Source organism: Pagrus major, chromosome 10, assembly GCF_040436345.1.
Source record: "Pagrus major chromosome 10, Pma_NU_1.0".
In the NCBI taxonomy this organism is placed as follows: domain Eukaryota; kingdom Metazoa; phylum Chordata; class Actinopteri; order Spariformes; family Sparidae; genus Pagrus; species Pagrus major.
In genome coordinates, this window is record NC_133224.1 from 16,265,788 (window position 1) to 16,284,617 (window position 18,830).

The following is an 18,830-nucleotide window of genomic DNA, read 5'->3' on the forward strand; positions in this document are numbered from 1 at the left end:
CCAATAGGGTTAGGGTTAGGGTTAGGGTTTCCCCAATAGCCTTTTCGGAATAGCGGGGTCTTTAGAAAAAAATGGGAATCCCCGCCATTACGAAGAATGGAAGTCTATTTTCGGAAAGGCGGGGTTTCGGAAAGGCGGGTGTAACCGTTTCACCCCATTCCAACCCTGTAAGTGTTTAAATTGCATCCATGTTTCCCTCATGTACGGATGTCCTTTGCATTTTAGTCCCTCCCAATGTGGATTTGTGGAGAGGTGCAAGGAGACCATGGAAGGAGAGAAGAAACGAGGAAATGCTTTTGAGTAAGTGAATGATATGTCCTATCCTCTTAAGTGTCACGTAAAGTGACGTCTGGATCAGCTTGTCAGTTGGCTTTAACAGCTGCAGAGACTTTAGATTAATTTGACTTGACAGCCCCTTGTCAAAAATGCATGTCAGACTTAAACATGATCTGTATTTTTGTAATAGTTGTCGAGAGATTTAGATAATCTGTTAAATTAAACTGATGTGCCTCATTTGTGACTGCACACAGCTTTCTTAATGGAGATATGCACCTACTGTATATCATTCCTGCTCCTGGTATTGCAGGTAATGTAATGTTTTATTTCACCCACCAGCATCCCATTTGATAGTTATTAGTAATTTTGATAAGTCATTTTCATTCTCTTACCTGTTTATTGAACACCTGTTCATGAATAACAAGCTGCTATACTGTGTACTGTGTCCTAAACCATTTCAGACAGAATGCGCTTATATTATTTATTGAAATAAAGGATTGCCAAAGTCATTACAATTCATCTTCTGGGAACCATGAATATCTGTGCCAAATCATCAATCCAACAGCTGAGAACAGCAACAGTTTATGCTTTAAACTAAACTAGTTTGTAAGACTTATCATCCTACTCCATGTGATTATAGCTGTTCCAATTGGCCAGACTTGAGGGCAATGTTAAAAAAAGGTTGCTATCACAGAGTGGGGAGGGTTACAGTCAATACACAGGTGTACAGGCGTGATTTTTTCAAAAGTTGTTCTGCATCTTTGACTCTACCATCTGAAAGAGAGTTTCAGATAATGGTAGTAATCAAACAACCACTTTTTTTGAAGCATACTGAGCACTAAAGGATGTGAAGTTCATGTAGGTGGAAAGGTGTAGACACACCAGTGTCCTGGGCATGTTAACATTTCACATGATTATCCATGACTGGATAGTTTGGTTGACTAATCCTGACCATACCTATAACATTGCTGTGCCACACAGGGATACTGTAGTTGTTGCCCTTAAAGGTCCGGAGGGAATATTATTCTGGGGTGTTATGTTACCCAAAAAGCACAATTCTAAATACAGTAGTTGCATGTGAAGTAATGTGTAGGGAGTAACAGTCCTAAAAGCTATCACTACAGACCAGCAGAGAGAATAGACGATGCATTCAGTAAAATGCTGCAGGGCAAGTGGGGAATTGACAGGTCAGCATTATAACAGATAAGACCATTTTTTATTCTAATTGGATACCATGTGTTGGCTGTAATTTGAATTTCGCCTTTCACAAAAGTCTGAATGTTATCTAGATGTGGTCAGTACTTTGTCAAGACTGTCGGCCTACACTCTCTGCTTTTCAGCTATCTCTCTGTCGTTATCTATTTGCTAATCAGCACCACGAGATGATGAGACATATCTGTGAATCATGTGCAAATATTCAGCTGGAAAGTACAGCAACAACCTGGATGTGTGCTGTTAGCAGGCAACCATAGACATCTTTCTATGAATCAGACATTGCAACTCTGAAGACCATAAGCCCCTAGTACTCCCACTACTATGGAAGATTGACAATTGCAATTATTTTCTGCCAGGCATCTGAAATTGAATATAGTGAAAAACATCAATATAGAGGACAAGAGTGAGGAATAAACACTAACTTTACTGAGTCACTTAGTTAATTTTTGAATTATGACACTTGCAACCAGTGTGCGAAATACCCGTCAATATTCGGGTGGTCCCCATCTCCCAATTGTTGCGCAATACCGATCTAAATTTTCTCAATATGCAGTAGGCCTATAACATTACAATATTTCATGGATGCAAGCCAAGACAATCAGTCTATAGCCTACATGACAACATACACACACACACACACTTAACAATTTTTGATAATCCGATATGCTATAGTATTCGTAAAGCAACTCTGACATAGGAGGTTGCATTGGCTAAAGTTGTTTGGATGCATGTTGTTTTATAACAAGGAGAGGCAAAGTTGTGCATTACAATGCAGACATGACAATAATTGGCACCAATCTGGCGCACTTACAAGAACAATCAACTGAATAAATGCCAGGTATAGCCTATCAGAGACTGGCACGCAATCAGTGCACTTGCAAATGAGAGCCTGCAGTATGACCGACCGTGTGACATTATTTAACCATCCATCTACAGCAAATACGATCAGATACATCACTGAACACATACACAAAGCACATTTGCCTAACCGTGCAAACAGGCCATGTCTCAAATTAAAAAAAGCACCATGGCGGATGCTGACAGACAGACAGCCTACAACAAGCCAAACATCACCACGGTGGGTGCTCTCTCTCTAAGACCACAACCAACCACAAGGCCTACACAACTTGCGGTCTTTCCATTCGCCCACCTGCTTTGTTGTCCAACCAGCCGGTAAGTCACTTGTGCTAGCAGCAGTAGCAGCTAACGTTACCTCAGCACCTGCTGCATCTTCGGAGCACTTGGCCTCAACTTCACGTTGTTCCTCTGGGGAGTCACTGGGTGGAAGAGGACCGTCTGTTCTGGTAGCGGGTGGGCCCACTGTGCTAGCTGCACCAGCATCGTCTTTCGGTGCTTCTTCATCTCTGAGTGCCGCCTTTTTGGATGTGAACCCAAAGTGTGTGAGTGATACACTCTGGTTTAGCTTTCGCTTGCTAGCAATTTCTAGTATGACTTCTCAACATTACTCTTTCTTCTGTTTGGCACACATGGCTAATTTGCATACGTGCGCAGGACCAGCTGGCTCCGCTTGGCAACAACATACAACACAACATATGTGTGAATAAGTGTTTTGGATTCTGAATACTGGACATGGTGAGCTTAAAAACATTTTAGTGACCATTAGTGACAATAAATTTTTTTTTTTTTTTTTTTTAAATAAAAAATATTTTATTTTATTTTTTATTATAAAAAGAATTTCCCCTTGTGGGATTAAAATAGTATAATAAATTAAATTAAATTAAAATTAAATTTTTTATTTTTTTGACAAAATTTGAGACCCCCTTCAAATGTTGCTTTTGAGGCTTTCAGGGGGTCTCATGGGATAATCGGGTGGGTCGAGCCCCCCCGGACCCCCCCGTATTTCGCACACTGCTTGCAATCCTGACTAACTTGTTGTGAGCAATCTGCAGTTTGACTTTAGCTCAACTACTGCATCAAGTATGAAAAACAACTACGCTACTGAGTCACAGTAAAAAGATGCACTCCGCTGTAGTGTAACAGTGTAGCGTAGTGTATCAGAATCATGTATTGTCCGGGTTCTGTTATAATTTCATCTCAGAGCAAATCAATTTGTTGAATAATAAAGGCATACTGGGAAGGATTTTATGAAGGTAGATTTGTGTCTTTATTATTCAATCAAAAAAAAGGTTGCTTCAATCAAAAAATATATTTTCAATCAAAAAAAACCATTTCAATCAAAGAAAAAAAGTGTTTGAATGCAAAAATATAGTTGAGACTCAAAAAAATGCATTTGAACACTGTTTTTCTTTGCTTGAAAATGTTTTCTTTGATAGAAGTGAAGGTTTTTTTTGTTTGAAGCAACTTTTTTGATTGAAGTATTGTTGTTTTGTGTTTGGGCCATATTTTGGGTAGGACATTTGTGTCTTTATAATTCAATCAAAAAAGAAGTTGCTTCAAACAAACAAAAAATATTTTCAATCAAAAAATCACTTCAATCAAAAAATAAACCTTTTCAATCATAGAAAAATGTTTTTGAATGCAAAAAAATATTTGAGACTCAAAAAATTGCACTTGAACACTTATTTTTTGATTGAAAATGTTTTCTTTGATTGAAGTAATCTTTTTTGTGTTTGGACCATGTTGTGGGTAGGACATTTGTGTCTTAATTATTCAATCCCAAAAAAGTTGCTTCAATCAAAAAAAATATATTTTCAATCAAAGAAAAAACTGTTTAAATGCAAAAAAAAAAAAAAAAAATCATTTTAAGTGTTTTTTTTTTTAATTGAACTTTTTTTTCGATTTGAAGTGAAAAAAGTTTTGAAATCGTTTTTTTTTTGTTTGAATCATTTTGACACAAACGTACCGCAGTGGGCGGGTGCTTCCCCATTGGTCAGACATGTTTGAGTGACAAGTGTCTACACCAACGACGTCTTTCTGACAAGCAAGTCATGGTCGCCAGCAGCCAGGAAGCAGTGGTGGAGTTGTTGTATATATGTCTATGGCATGGATCTATAATAAATCCATGGTCTATGGTGGTTAGTTGATAAAACCATAGACATATATACAGAGACGCCTCATTGAGCGGGTTGTTCCGCTGCTGCGATACATCGACGTCGCCGACATATTGGAGGAGGCAGCTCTGCCCCGTGAACTAATACAAGTGAATGGAGTGAACTTTAGAAAGCTCCTTCTACAAAGTGCTATAAGTTAATGTCTCTCATTTACACATTCACACACGTACAAATATATTCAGGAAACAGATAGGAACCAAAAACAACATCTGTAACGTCCTCGGATGATTATAAACGTTAACTACTCCTCATATGTTCAGTACAGGTGGGCACCAAACCACCGGATGTATTTTTATAATGTTTTTATGAGTGTTTACAGCTGCCAACGTATGTAACGCTGCTACTGTGATGATACATGACGGTTAAATATTGAATCTGTGTCTATAATAACCAGATCCTGACATGTAAATGTGATGTCTGTCTACCATACTGTCAACTTAAATATGGACAACTGACTGCATAATATATTAATCAGAATCAGAAATACTTCATTAAGCCCTGACGGGAAATTGCTTGCGTTACCATCATGTATCATCACAGTAGCAGCGTTACATACGTTGGCAGCTGTAAACACTCATAAAAACATTATAAAAATACATCCGGTGGTTTGGTGCCCACCTGTAAACTGAACATGTCAGGAGTAGTTAACGTTTATAATCATCCGAGGACGTTACAGACGTTGTTTTTGGTTCCTATCTGTTTCCTGAATATATTCGTACGTGTGTGAATGTGTAAATGAGAGATATTAACTTATAGCACTTTGTAGAAGGAGCTTTCTAAAGTTCACTCCATTCACTTGTATTAGTTCACGGGGCAGATCTGCCTCCTCCAATATGTCGGCGACGTCGACGTATCGCAGCAGCGGAACAACCCGCTCAATGAGGCGTCTCTGTATATATGTCTATGGTTTTATCAACTAACCACCATAGACCATGGATCTATTATAGATCCATGCCATAGACATATATACAACAACTCCACCACTGCTTCCTGGCTGCTGGCGACCATGACTTGCTTGTCAGAAAGACGTCGTTGGTGTAGACACTTGTCACTCAAACATGTCTGACCAATGGGGAAGCACCCGCCCACTGCGGTACGTTTGTGTCAAAATGATTCAAACAAAAAAAAAACGATTTCAAAACTTTTTTCACTTCAAATTGAAAAAAAAGTTCAATTAAAAAAAAAACACTTAAAATGTTTGTTTTTTTGCATTTAAACAGTTTTTTCTTTGATTGAAAATATATTTTTTTTGATTGAAGCAACTTTTTTGGGATTGAATAATTAAGACACAAATGTCCTACCCACAACATGGTCCAAACACAAAAAAGATTACTTCAATCAAAGAAAACATTTTCAATCAAAAAAAAAGTGTTCAAGTGCAATTTTTTGAGTCTCAAATATTTTTTTGCATTCAAAAACATTTTTTTCTATGATTGAAAAGGTTTATTTTTTGATTGAAGTGATTTTTTGATTGAAAATATTTTTTGTTTGTTTGAAGCAACTTCTTTTTTGATTGAATTATAAAGACACAAATGTCCTACCCATAATATGGCCCAAACACAAAACAACAATACTTCAATCAAAAAAGTTGCTTCAAACAAAAAAACCTTCACTTCTATCAAAGAAAACATTTTCAAGCAAAGAAAAACAGTGTTCAAATGCATTTTTTTGAGTCTCAACTATATTTTTGCATTCAAACACTTTTTTTCTTTGATTGAAATGGGTTTTTTTGATTGAAAATATATTTTTTGATTGAAGCAACCTTTTTATGATTGAATAATAAAGACACAAATCTACCTTCATAGGATTTCCCCTAGCAACGACCAATTTAAAATCAGCATTGAAAGCCCCGATACTGTAGATCCAACTTAGTCTGTAATATAATAATCAATACATCCTCATACCAAAAAGACTGAATGGTTAATTGTCAGTGTCTTACAAAACGACATATATCACAGTTCTCAAAACAGCATGACTGTTGCACACTCATCGGTCTTTCCCATCTCTACCGTCCATCCCATATGACATGAATATGGCATTAGGTTGAAGTATGACAAAGCTATGCTGCAGATTATGTGAAGTCAGGTCTCCATGTAATCATACGACAATGAAGCTGCTGTCTTAACAGGTGCAACAAATCGAACAGGAATCTGTGTGGGTTGACAGAAGGTGTCCAGGGATATTTTCCCCTTTCCTCTTAGTTATTACTCATGTAATACCTGGGATGATTTGTTTGCTGCATACAGCCTGTATGGGAGTGTAGTCTAGGAGTCTAGAATGTCAAATGATACATATAAACATATTTTATCACATTGCATTAAGAGTTAGTGGTGCAAGCAGGAACAGGAAGTCATTCTTATGCAAATAATTACTACAAGCCTCAGATAATTTAAAGCAATATCTCCGGGCACATGAATTCCTGGTGGACTGGTGTATCTGGAAAACTATTGCAGTGTCAGGTCCTCCTTGACTCACTTTTATATTGATGTTGTGCTTGGTGTCTGTCAGAGGCAAACTAAGTGACAGTTCTTTGTTTCCTTACAGCCTTTCAATACTGAGGTCGCAGAAAATGGGAGCATATTGTGTCCTGAAGGGAAGCTTCAGTAGGAACCTTGTGATTTCTCTGCACTTTGCAACGGCGCTGATACTCTATTAATGGGACAACATGAGTGCAAGAGCCAAGCAACATCACCTTTAAGAGGACACTCGGAGTGATTTTACCTGCCAGAATGCCTTGTTCAAATCTACAGTGTTTTGTATGTACTGTATGTCTAAGTGATCTTACCCTGCTTTTGATCAGACCTCTGCACTTAGTAACGGATGGGCTCTAAGATGTATCTCTACTCTGAATGGAATTGGATTGTAAATGATTTCCTGGACTTTGCAAGAAGAGATCACTGACAAACAAAGACACAAGAGATCCAGCAGTGGAGGACAGAACAGGCTGCATTTTCATCTGTCTTGGATGACATATATAACACACATATATATATGTTGTTGTAATATGTCCTGTCTTCTGTGGATTGTCAAAGAAACCAAACAGACAACAGATAACTCACTGTTGTTTCAGCTCTTGTAGCTCAAGGAATCTGTCATTAAGGGATTATTTCAACACACATCTATTTACCATCTATATTCTAAGATATATGAGTACTACTTCAGAACTCATGATTAGAATGTTAAGTCTTCATGGTTTAACAAAATGTAACAAGGATTAATTAGTTTGAATACGAAAGACTACAGCTCCAATGAAGCTTTTCCAGAGTGTCAGCAGTGCAGACTTCTTTGTGACATCTGCACCATTCAGTACACTTTTTCTATGATGCAGCCACTAGCTTGAGCTTGTGGGAAATAGTGTTCCTGAAAGGTTGCTAAAACAGAATTATTACAAATGCAAAGACGCCCAAAGTTTGGTTTCCCTTCGATTCTCTATATTTTCATTAGCTAGCATCATCACAGTCAACAGCACATACCCACCAAAAGTGACCATGGATTTCAATGGGAGCCAGGACTATGGGTCTCATCTAACATATATAACAACCTATAACAAAAGCTCAGGCTATGAGGACTACTACCAGGAGCCTGACGCCAGTAAAATCATCATCCCATCCATCTATGCTCTTGTCTGCTGTGTAGGTCTTACTGGCAATGCCATGGTCATCTACGTCATTCTGAAATACGCCAAAATGAAAACAGCCACCAACATCTACATCCTCAACTTAGCGATTGCTGACGAACTGTTCATGTTAAGTGTTCCTTTTCTGGCCACATCAGCTGCCGTTCGTCATTGGCCCTTTGGGTCACTGATGTGTAGGTTGGTGCTGAGTGTAGACGGTATCAATATGTTTACATCAATCTTTTGCCTGACTGTGCTGAGTGTGGACCGTTACGTAGCAGTGGTCCACCCGATCAAGGCCGCCCGATACCGCAGACCCACTGTGGCCAAAGTAGTCAATGTGTGTGTATGGGGGCTGTCACTCATAGTCATCCTGCCCATCATTATCTTCGCAGACACTGTCCCTGCACAGGACGGTGCCGTGGACTGTAATTTCTTGTGGCCTGAAGCAGCGTGGTCAGAAGCATTTGTGGTTTACACCTTCCTGCTGGGGTTTCTGCTGCCGGTCGGAGCTATCTGCTTATGCTACTGTCTAATGGTGGCTAGGATGCGCGCAGTGGGGCTTAAAGCAGGATGGCTTCAACGACGGCGCTCGGAGAAGAAGATCACTCGCATGGTGCTGCTAGTTGTGGCAGTGTTCGTTCTCTGCTGGATGCCCTTCTACATCGTTCAGCTGGTCAGTGTTTTCCACCGCCCCCCTGACCCCATGATCACTCAGCTTTTTGTAATCCTCAGCTATGCTAACAGTGGTGCCAATCCCATTCTATACGGCTTTGTGTCTGACAACTTCCGACGTTCATTCCAGCGCATTGTGTGTTTCCAGTGGATGGAGTCTGGGCTGGATGCGGAGCAGGTGGATTACTGTGCTGTAGCTTTGAAGAGACAAGAAACATGTAGCCCACTGGATTTTCCCAAGGACTGTATGGCTTCTGATATGGTGTTTTACAATGGGACATATACCTCTCGTACAACCACAGTGTAACAAATGAGGATTCACCACAGCCTCATCCTCAGGGTTGCACAGTGGACATTGATCTTTACTTTGATTGGGAAACATGATAAAAACTGTACTACATACAGAAGGTTGGGGATATATCATTTCTATGTATTATATTCTTACACAAGTGTGCGATACAAAAATGTACTTGAACATGTGAACTCTTGACATAAATTCTAAGTAGTTTCCAGCATTATTTATTATTTGTTGTCATTCCCTAAAATGTGATAATAAGTTCTTTTTCAATTTGAACATAATTTATCAAAAGCTGTTTTGTGAATTAATTTATTTGTTAGATTAATTTATCTTATCAAGATTAATTATTTAAGATTACCAATTATAAATTGTGTTGTAGTTCAAATCAAACCAACCCACCCCCTTCCAGTTCCAGTTTCTATTCTACAGTGTCTAAAAGTTGTTTTAATTTCATACCACAACCAAATACATGTATATCACCTCCCAATTGTTTAATCTTCATGACCTGTTCAGATTTTTTTTAAAAATGTGTTAATGTAGTTGATCTAGACTGTCTTACACGTAGTTATTCTCAATTCAAAATTGTTGACGAAGTGATATTTGTGTCACCATGCTTGATTTCAGGGTGTGCGAGTGTTTTACTCTTTCAGTAACAAATAATAATGATTTAATTCTATATATATATATATATATATACACACACACACACATATATGTATATAAACTTGGGCTTTGATGTGTGGGGGGGACGTACCCAGATAAGAGAAAAGTTGAATTATTAATGTGTGTCATTTTCTAGAGGCTTTAAATGATGTTGAGTTTTTTCTATGTAAGATTCTGTATTTGCTGTATGTTTATGTTTTGTATGTTAATTATTCGTTGGTGGGTTTGCTTAACTTGTGGTTCATCTTTGCAAATTGAGCCAGATCTGTTCTGTTTCGCTTGCACAACATTACAGAAATGGCTGAAAAAAGAAGAAATATAAATTGAGTTTATAGTTCTAAATTACAAAGGCTGACAAAATGAATATTTTCACCTGTGGTTTATGGTTTCTTTCAGTGGCTGAAGCCCCCCTAAAATATTCTTAAGCCCACCTAAATAATTTGGTGTTTTTATTAAAAAAAAACAAAAACATTTTTTTTTACAAAAAAGTGCTGACAAATTCAATATAAAGTGGCCAGAATATGAGTTTAAATAAATAATCATATAACCTGTCATTATTCACTTAAATATGATCATAAATCTTTCAGTTTCCCTTCACTTCATAGTGTAAGGTAGAGAGAGCCCCTTCAGTGTGTCGTTATCCAATCCATTCCACTTGTTCATACAGAGAACGCCCATATCACTGAAAATCCAGTCCACGTTTTCCCTGCGACCTTGCTTGCACTCTGCTCCTGCAGCGTGTGTGTACGTTGAAGCACACAGAGCCGACTAGAACAGCATGAGGAGAGAAGAACGTGAATGAAGAAGAATGGATATAAGAAAGTTTTTCAAGAAAGTAAGTATTCATCACTGCTGGTAGAAACTATTAGTTAGCTCCAGCCCCCAGCTAACAGGCTATCAGTAAGTTAATGTGGCACAAAATAAGCTATAGCCTAGTTTCTAGTCAGGTTGGTGAAGCATCATGGCAATAGGAGTAGCAGCTATAGTGCTAGTAGACTAACATTTGAATGACATGAATCTACTTTTTTTACACTTCATAAGCCTGCTTTTCATACTGGCTGTTGATAGAAAGGGGATTCATGGTCGCTATACTGTAGGAAAAGTGCTACCATCTTAAACACTGGAACATTAAACCCTCTGCAAATGTCTGCTTTTCCATAGATGGACATACGTTCTTTTTTTAAAAGAAAACAGCCAGGTGCAGGTGAGAGAATGTAAATCCATGCCAGTTAGTAGCATAGCAACAAAGTATTTAATAGATGAATACATGTTAATGAGTTAGCATTTATTTCTTTGTTGTTTAGTTGTTATACTGTATTACTTTGTCTTTTTGGTGGACAGTACAAAGAGAGGGGTAGAGAGATAGAGAGATGAGGATAGAGAGAGAGAAAAGGAGAGAGAGCAAGATGAAACAGGTGAGAACATGAACAGGTAGTCAAGAAGACAATAACAATAAGCATCTTTTTGGCCACATTAATTGCATTTGCCCATATTTATTTACTCAATCTTTTAAAACTGCTCTGTCCCACTGCACATTGACAGGTTATAATGTAGGACCACATGTATTTACCTCAGAAATTGGCCCACTGGGCTTGTTTGCTTTATGTATTATTTTAAAGGTTTATAACTACTTCCTTCCAAAACGTTTCTATGTATGTAAAGAGGGAGAGAGGAGGATAGAGAGAGAGAGGACACACAGAGGGTGCAGGACCTGGAAGAAGCAGGTGAGAAAAGGGCATTGATTATTATAGGGTCAAACCACCTCACTAATTACCTATAAAAAGAAAGTACATCATATTTAGAGTAATTTCATGGATGACTTTTTAATCTCCCTTTAAATATTTATATATTTTTTCTGAAAATGTAAGTTTATACAGACAATATTCCAATATCAATAAAACAATTTTTTTTTTAAGTTCATATTTTACTTTGTCTTCAAATTTTTACCATCCATTTCCCATAGTTACCATGTGTAATTTACATTGAAAACCAATGTGTTTCAGTACTGTGTAAATATGATACAGAAATACTGTACTGTCCATGGCATAGAGGAAGGTGGTTCATGTCTCAATGCATATTAAATCCCATTTAGAGGGCATAGGCATTTAAAAATAGCCCAAAATAGGCTATAGTTCAAGATGATCTTTTATCCCTTAATAGGCCAAAAAAGCTGAGACACAATGTTATAGACAGACAGTTGTGGTCAATTGAGCCTTCTCCTCAGTTTACATTAACTATTTTTTGGAGAAAAGTTGATCATCTTGTTCATCCTTAATCATTACTGTTATCATAGGTTTAGGGAGATATTAGACTCTCATCCGGTGAAATGACTGATTTAGTGGGGGGATTGTATGTCAGTGGAACATGTACATAAATCATGGTTGGATAATCAAAGATTCTTGCTTTTATGAAAAATCTTAGCCTTTTTCTAAGAAATTTAAAAACTGGATTAAATTCAGTAGCCTCATAATTCCTCGTCAAGAGCGGATGTCAGCTGCTTCTTGGGGGCTGAGCCCCCCCAAAGGTCAGATCGTAGAATCGCCCCTGGTTTCTTTAGACACTTCACAGACACTGTCCTCCCCCCAAAATGACAGAGTTAGTCTTTTCAGCTAGTGCCACAAAATGATGTGTATATGCTCAACGACAGTGGCCATAGTAATTATGAGTGTGGTTTCAGGGTTTTCAAACTCAGTCATTAAGGGGGCCATCTTAATAAAATTAAATAAGAACTATCTAAAGCACCCCATTCACAAATGTATACAGAAGTTAATAAGAGGTTATAGGAGCCATTACATTAAAAGAGAAAAAAAATATTTATCTAGCCTGACATGTAGTATCATAGCATCACACGGAGAGAAGTCCTTGTTGTGACCTGGTTTAAAATGCAGTTTAGAATGCTTCTGTAGTCAGCTCTAGGCTTAAGACCTTTTCCTCGCCAGGAAAATTTAAATTTCATCTAGATTACATACAAAATAAATGCAAAAAATGTGAATAGAGATTAATTCAAATATATTTTCTCTGGGCCCATTTCTATCCAGCATCTCAGAATTGACAAACTGCTACAAACCGGCCAAAAATTCTTATAGTGACACAAGTTTGGATTGGGAGTACAAGCATTCTACCAACATTCTTAACCCTGAAAATCACTGCTTTCTCTGCTGCTATTTAGGTGAGCCAAGAGATGTCTTTCAGGCAGAGACATACGTGGGAGGAGAGATTTTCATTGAGGACTGTTAGCTTTTAAAAGTACTGTTTCAGGGAGAAATTTGACTGACCTTGCTGGAATGCAAAAAAAGAGCACAAAACCAAGTTCCTCATATGGCCAGCAGGAAAAAAAGGAGCAAGTACTGTCATCAATAAGTCTCTCAATGCACATATATGTACAGATTTTTTCACTTCTGGATATTGGGACAGTCAAAGAGCACTGTTAGTAAGAAAATCAACCTTAAACAATAAATGTGGGGAAAATTGGGGGAAAAAGTTTTTATGGCTTTCAGCAACACACAGTATGAAGTAAAACCAAATTTACTGCTCTGTATACTTGTCTTGAATAATCTATTAAGTATACTTTAGTGTAACTTTGTTAACTAAATCTCTGATAGGTATTTCACAAGGAAACTGAAAGCATACTCTTATTTTTAGTTGTTATGTAGACATATACTAAAAGTACAATTGAATAAACCTTTTGAGAAGGGATCTATTGTGCAGGATGGAATAAATGATCAAACTAAAATGTGTTTAGCCGATGTGTAATCTGCTATTACAGGGTTATGACGTCGTTTCGAGTAAACTCTGGATGTCGCCACTTCAGGACACTTGGATTGTAGCGGACTAGCAGTATGGAGGAATATTACAAAGTTTTTGTGTAGTTTTATGGACCTTTTCGTCTCGGACACCATTTATGCCCGTTATATGGATTTTTGCTACAGGAGGGTACCCCCGCAGGTCTCAGCTGCACTTTGAGGAATAAGAAACTACACAGGACTTCTCATCAGCATGAGGGTGAGTCGATAATGACTGAATTTCGTTCTAGAGTGAACTATTCCTTTAAAATATAGGCTACTATACTTAGACACTATTATTCCAAATTCTACTGTAATTACAAACCAAATCGGAGATCCTAATACACTATTAGACACCATTTTACAAGATCTTAGTCTAATTAGAAATCACACACAATGCCATATCAGATCCAAAATATGCTAGTTAGACGCTATTCTTCCCTCACTACCAAATTATGCATTTAATGCTACCAACATTGGCCTATAGCTTAATTAGACGAATGTACTGCCGTATTATATCGGGCATGGCCTTTATAATAGTCAGACAAAATACACAGTTCAGAGGAAAATACGTTTATTTGAGCTTTATTTAACATAGTTTCACTTTCTTACAGAGTCATTTATTGATCATTTGAAGAAAACGGTACCTTAAAGCTATAGTTGGTAATGTTGAAGAGCTAGCAAGATTTGAAAGTAGCACCTCCTTTAAGCTCCACCCCCTCCTCCCCCTCCCGTCAGTGCTCCATCCAAAGCCATGCCACCACAAACTTGAAAGCGCATCTGACAGTAGGAGTTAGCAGGGCAGGCTGGCTTACACAGACAGAGAAGCTAATGTTAGCATTGGGCTAATACGAGCTACAAAAGTAGCTAAGTTGGCTAATGTTACATATTTCATGAAAATAACAAATCCCCCTGAAGCAAAACAGAAAGACAGCAACCTCTGCATCACTTCTTAGGCCCTTCAGCTCCCTCAGTTGTCTCCACCGTTCAAAAGCTGAACTGATGTTGACTCTGGTTTTCCCTCTGGCTTTATCCAAAGCCTTTTTCGTTGCAGCTTTTTCTGCCTCCGGCTTTCTTTTATTAGCCCGTTTAGTAGGGCGAGCCGTTACAAGTAACGCTGGGAGTCCTACTTTTGGCTGCATTTCTTTGCCATTGTTCTCTCCTGCTAACTCTAACGAGTTACCTGGAGTGTGCTGAATATTTCCGGCAACAGTGACACGTGATGAGTGCATGCAGGGAGGAGGGAGGGACAGAGGGGGGCGTGGGCAGGACGAGACATGAAGGCATCTGATTGGTTCTTTCCACTCAGACCGAGAGGCAGGGATTGGTAAGAGTTTATACAGGCCTGCAGCTGCCAGATGTCGGATTTTTTCGTTCCTTTTTCTGAACACATTATGTATTGACTACTCTCAGGATGGAAGGACCATTTCACCCAGTATAACAAAAAGTGTTTCTGAACAGGATTACCAACTATAGCTTTAACTAAAGTCAAACCACATCGGTTCACATCTGGTCGCTACTACACACGGCCCTGGTAAACTGGATGTCTTCTGGAGTCTTGTGGAGTTTGTAGGTGGCTTCCTCGATGCTCTACTCCCATAGTTAAGACATCAGACCATTTAAAGCCATGTCACTATCCAACCCCAGTAACATTAGACCAGCTATTGAAGCTGCCAGGACATTGCATCTTTATTTCCCACTGTTAGACCCTTATTCCACTCTTATTAAACTTACTTAGAGGATAATTTGTGGCACATTACAACAGAACTGTACTGTAAAATAAAGTGGTCCTTCCCACTGTTAGACCCTTATTAGACTTACTTAGAGGATAATTTGTGGCACATTACAACAGAACTGTACTGTAAAATAAAGTGGTCCTTCTCACTGTTAGACCCTTATTAGACTTTCTTAGAGGGTCGCTTTTCTGACCCTTGTGGACGGCCTCCAGTGCTCCAGAGCCCTGCACAGGGCTAAAGGGCGCTGTGCGGCTCACGAGGCATCACTGTGGCCCTCGCTTCACACAGGGGCCTCCACAGCTGTTTGTAGCCGAGCTCCAGCTCAAACACACGCTGCTCGTGAGGAGCTGATGGTCGCTCTCTGGAAGTTCCCTTTTCTGGAGGTTTGCTGAGCTATTGAAGCTTTCAGAAAAACAACGTTATCTCCTAAATGTATGAACAGATGTCAGTCAAATAACTGAACTGCTCAGTGACGTTCACTGAACAGCTAACCAGTGCTGGCCGATGCTACAGCGGCGACACAGGCTGTGGTGGTGACGGAGGACAACAACCTGTACTTTTTACACGCCTGAGTTCCGGAGTATCCGCTGTTATGTTGATGAAGCACAGGAGGAAGAACTGTTGAGGACTTTATTTACTCGTAGCAACCGCTAGCTGATTGCTGTCTACCTGTTACACTCTTCTTCTCTGTACATTATTCTGCAGTCTTTTCTACTCTACACAGTAAGGAGACACCTACTGGTGGGGGAGTGTAGTGACACTGACAGTGTGCAGTATTAACATCCATATCAAGAGTCTGTAAACACAACAGCTGCCTTAATCACCAATTTTAATAAAATAAACCAAATAAATGTATTTTCCCAACTATTATAAAGGCCATGCCCGATATAATATAGCAGTACATTCGTCTAATTAAGCTAAAGGCCGATGTTGGTAGCATTAAATTCATAATTTGGTAGTGATGGTAGAATAGCGTCTAACTAGCATATTTTGGATCTGATATGGCATTGTGTGTGATTTCTAATTAGACTAAGATCTTGTAAAATGGTGTTTAATAGTGTATCAGGATCTCCGATTTGGTTCATAATTACAGTATAATTTGGTATGATAGTGTCTAAGTATAGTTAGTATAAATTTAAGTAACGGGTTTATACTCGGTTTTTACTCATTTGAACATCCAAGAGAGAACAGCCAGATATGTTAAACTTCAAGGGACTATAAAACCTCCAAAGTTTAACTTTCAGTTAAAATACGTGAAGCTGGTAATGCTATGGTAAATATAGTTGTTATTCACCAATGGGTTAATGTTTATTTTGTAATGTTGATAATTCAATTTAGATTTGACAAATTGTACACACACAAATAAATGTACACGTTTGATAGATTTGAACCAAAACAGACTTTAATGCCTGAACACCTTTGTAGTGTTCAGGCAACAGTGTCTCAATTCAGGGGCTGCATCCTTCGAAGGACACGGCCTTTGCGGCCTCCGAAGGCGAGTCCTTTGGAGGTACCTTCGAAAGCTGCGTCCACCATTGTTAAATGGGACGGTCTAGCCTTCGGAGCATTTCCTGGTTGCGTCACCAGATGTTCCCGCCCCTTACCCTTACATCACGATTACTGCTGCCCAGGCCCGCGAAAGTGACAATGTAATGTAACACACAACACTTAAGACTGTTTAGTTTGGTAAAGTTTAATTTGAAGTGCAGACCTTTATTTTGTTAACCCCGATTGGGTATTTCCCGTTACTTCCTGTTGATCGGCTGTAGCAGCCATCTTGATTTTGTTAATGAGCACACGGTGTGCAAGTGTACGATCCTTCCTAATCCTCGTTTGGTTCTCTTCTTTGGGCATCGCTAGTAAGTAATATCTTTATTAAATAACCTTAGGAATGGAGATATGTTATTATTTGGTTTCTTGTGCTTTGATTTATACTATATTTATCGATGTTCAGTTACTTACCTGTGTGTTTTATTGTGTATTTCAGTTTTACCTTTTCTTCAATAAATCCTGCTAAATACATACCTGGCGTATTCCTTGGAGGATTACTTTGGGAAATGAGTAAACTTCCTGCATCAAGCTGTTGAGAACAGTATAGACAATCTACACCACTTGATGTTGCCATTTTCCTTCTTTCTTTCTTCTGTTTCGGGCGCACAAAGGATCTTGGGATATGGGAGGCCACGAAGGATAGTAGTGGTGCGTCCTCCAAAAAGAGGGAAAAGAGGGCCGCATTTGAAGGAGCCTTCGAATTGGGACAGCCTTCGCGCAGCGTTGTGACGTAATTGGCCTTCAAATGCGCCCTTCGAAGGATGCAGCCCCTGAATTGAGACACAGCCAACAGGTGAGTGAACTTACATTCAAACATTACACACAGTCAGGCACAAATCATTACACTAACATGTTGTATGTAGTGCCCTATACCACTACTTCATCATGTTTAACTAACAGACAAACTGAATGTGTGTTTGTCTTTCAGGAAACCTTTCACCACTGAGGAGGTATCTACTTAACAGCATCAGCAAAATGTAACAATTTCAATAAAACAATTAAATCTTTTGGCTTAGTGTCTTATTCTATTATTTATTGTCAACATTGTGCTAAACAAAGTGGTAATGAAAGGACCTTCATTACAACTTGGCTGAAAGCCTGAACAGATCATCATGATAAACTGCAGTAAACTGGGATGGATTATGAGAAAATGAGCAATCCTCTTACACAAGTACAAGACCCAGGCTGAAGGGGGCACAACATCCCTACACATCCCCATTACTTCAGGACATTGCAGATGTATTTTATAATGAGGAAGACTGCATTCATGCAGCTGTGTGACATCTGTCTGCTACACCTAACAAGAGATACAACCAGTCAACATGTGGCCATATGTTCCTAGAGGTTGGCCACCAACGTGAAGTGCAGATCCATTTCCTATTTATTTGGTCTTACAGCTGGACACTCTGCCTGCGTGAGCAGTGCGTGTGAGTAGTGGAACATAATGCTTTTCATTTTGGCGTCCATCGTAGCGGCTTAGAGCAGGCTCACTGCCAGCGTGACATGCACGGCTCATGCGGGTCAAACAAAGCTGCAGTGGTGTGTGATCTAGAGATTCTGTGTCTCGCATACTGTTCTCATCAAAAATAGACCTGAAAGAGACCTGTAGACAATCATATGGACATCATACCAGCATTTCACAACAGTTTTCATGTCTGTATCTGTAGAATATGTCACAGACAAGAAGAGAAGTTTTTTTTCCCTCTGTGCATAATATTTTCTGTCCCACTCTTTCTCCCTCCAGCTTTCTCGTTCTTTCAACGTTGGTAAAGGAAAATCACATCATCATAATTATTTATTGTGCAAAAATTATGTTTCTCTCCCTCTACTCCAAAACATGCTCTGATCATGAATTTAAGGAGCTATTGATAGGATCCATATCAATATTTCATCTCCACCAGACACCCCTGCACACTACTACAACCATAAGTGGTCATATTGCAAGATGTGGTAGACCATCCCCAGGTAGCAAAATTGTTGCGGCCC

General features: G+C 38.9%; 1 protein-coding gene and 1 long non-coding RNA gene across 2 annotated transcripts; both read left to right on the forward strand.

The window, feature by feature from the left end:
- Nucleotides 1-8,011: 8,011 nt before the first annotated feature.
- sstr1b (somatostatin receptor 1b) lies at nucleotides 8,012-9,121 on the forward strand. Its single transcript, XM_073475202.1, has one exon. It carries the CDS (start codon nucleotides 8,012-8,014, stop codon nucleotides 9,119-9,121), a length of 1,110 nt encoding a protein of 369 aa, XP_073331303.1.
- A 7,948-nt stretch (nucleotides 9,122-17,069) lies between these two features.
- On the forward strand, nucleotides 17,070-17,852 carry LOC141003946 (uncharacterized). Its single transcript, XR_012179770.1, has 3 exons — nucleotides 17,070-17,152; nucleotides 17,281-17,637; nucleotides 17,773-17,852. It is a non-coding gene; the product is annotated as an uncharacterized lncRNA (long non-coding RNA).
- The last annotated feature ends 978 nt before the right edge of the window (nucleotides 17,853-18,830 follow it).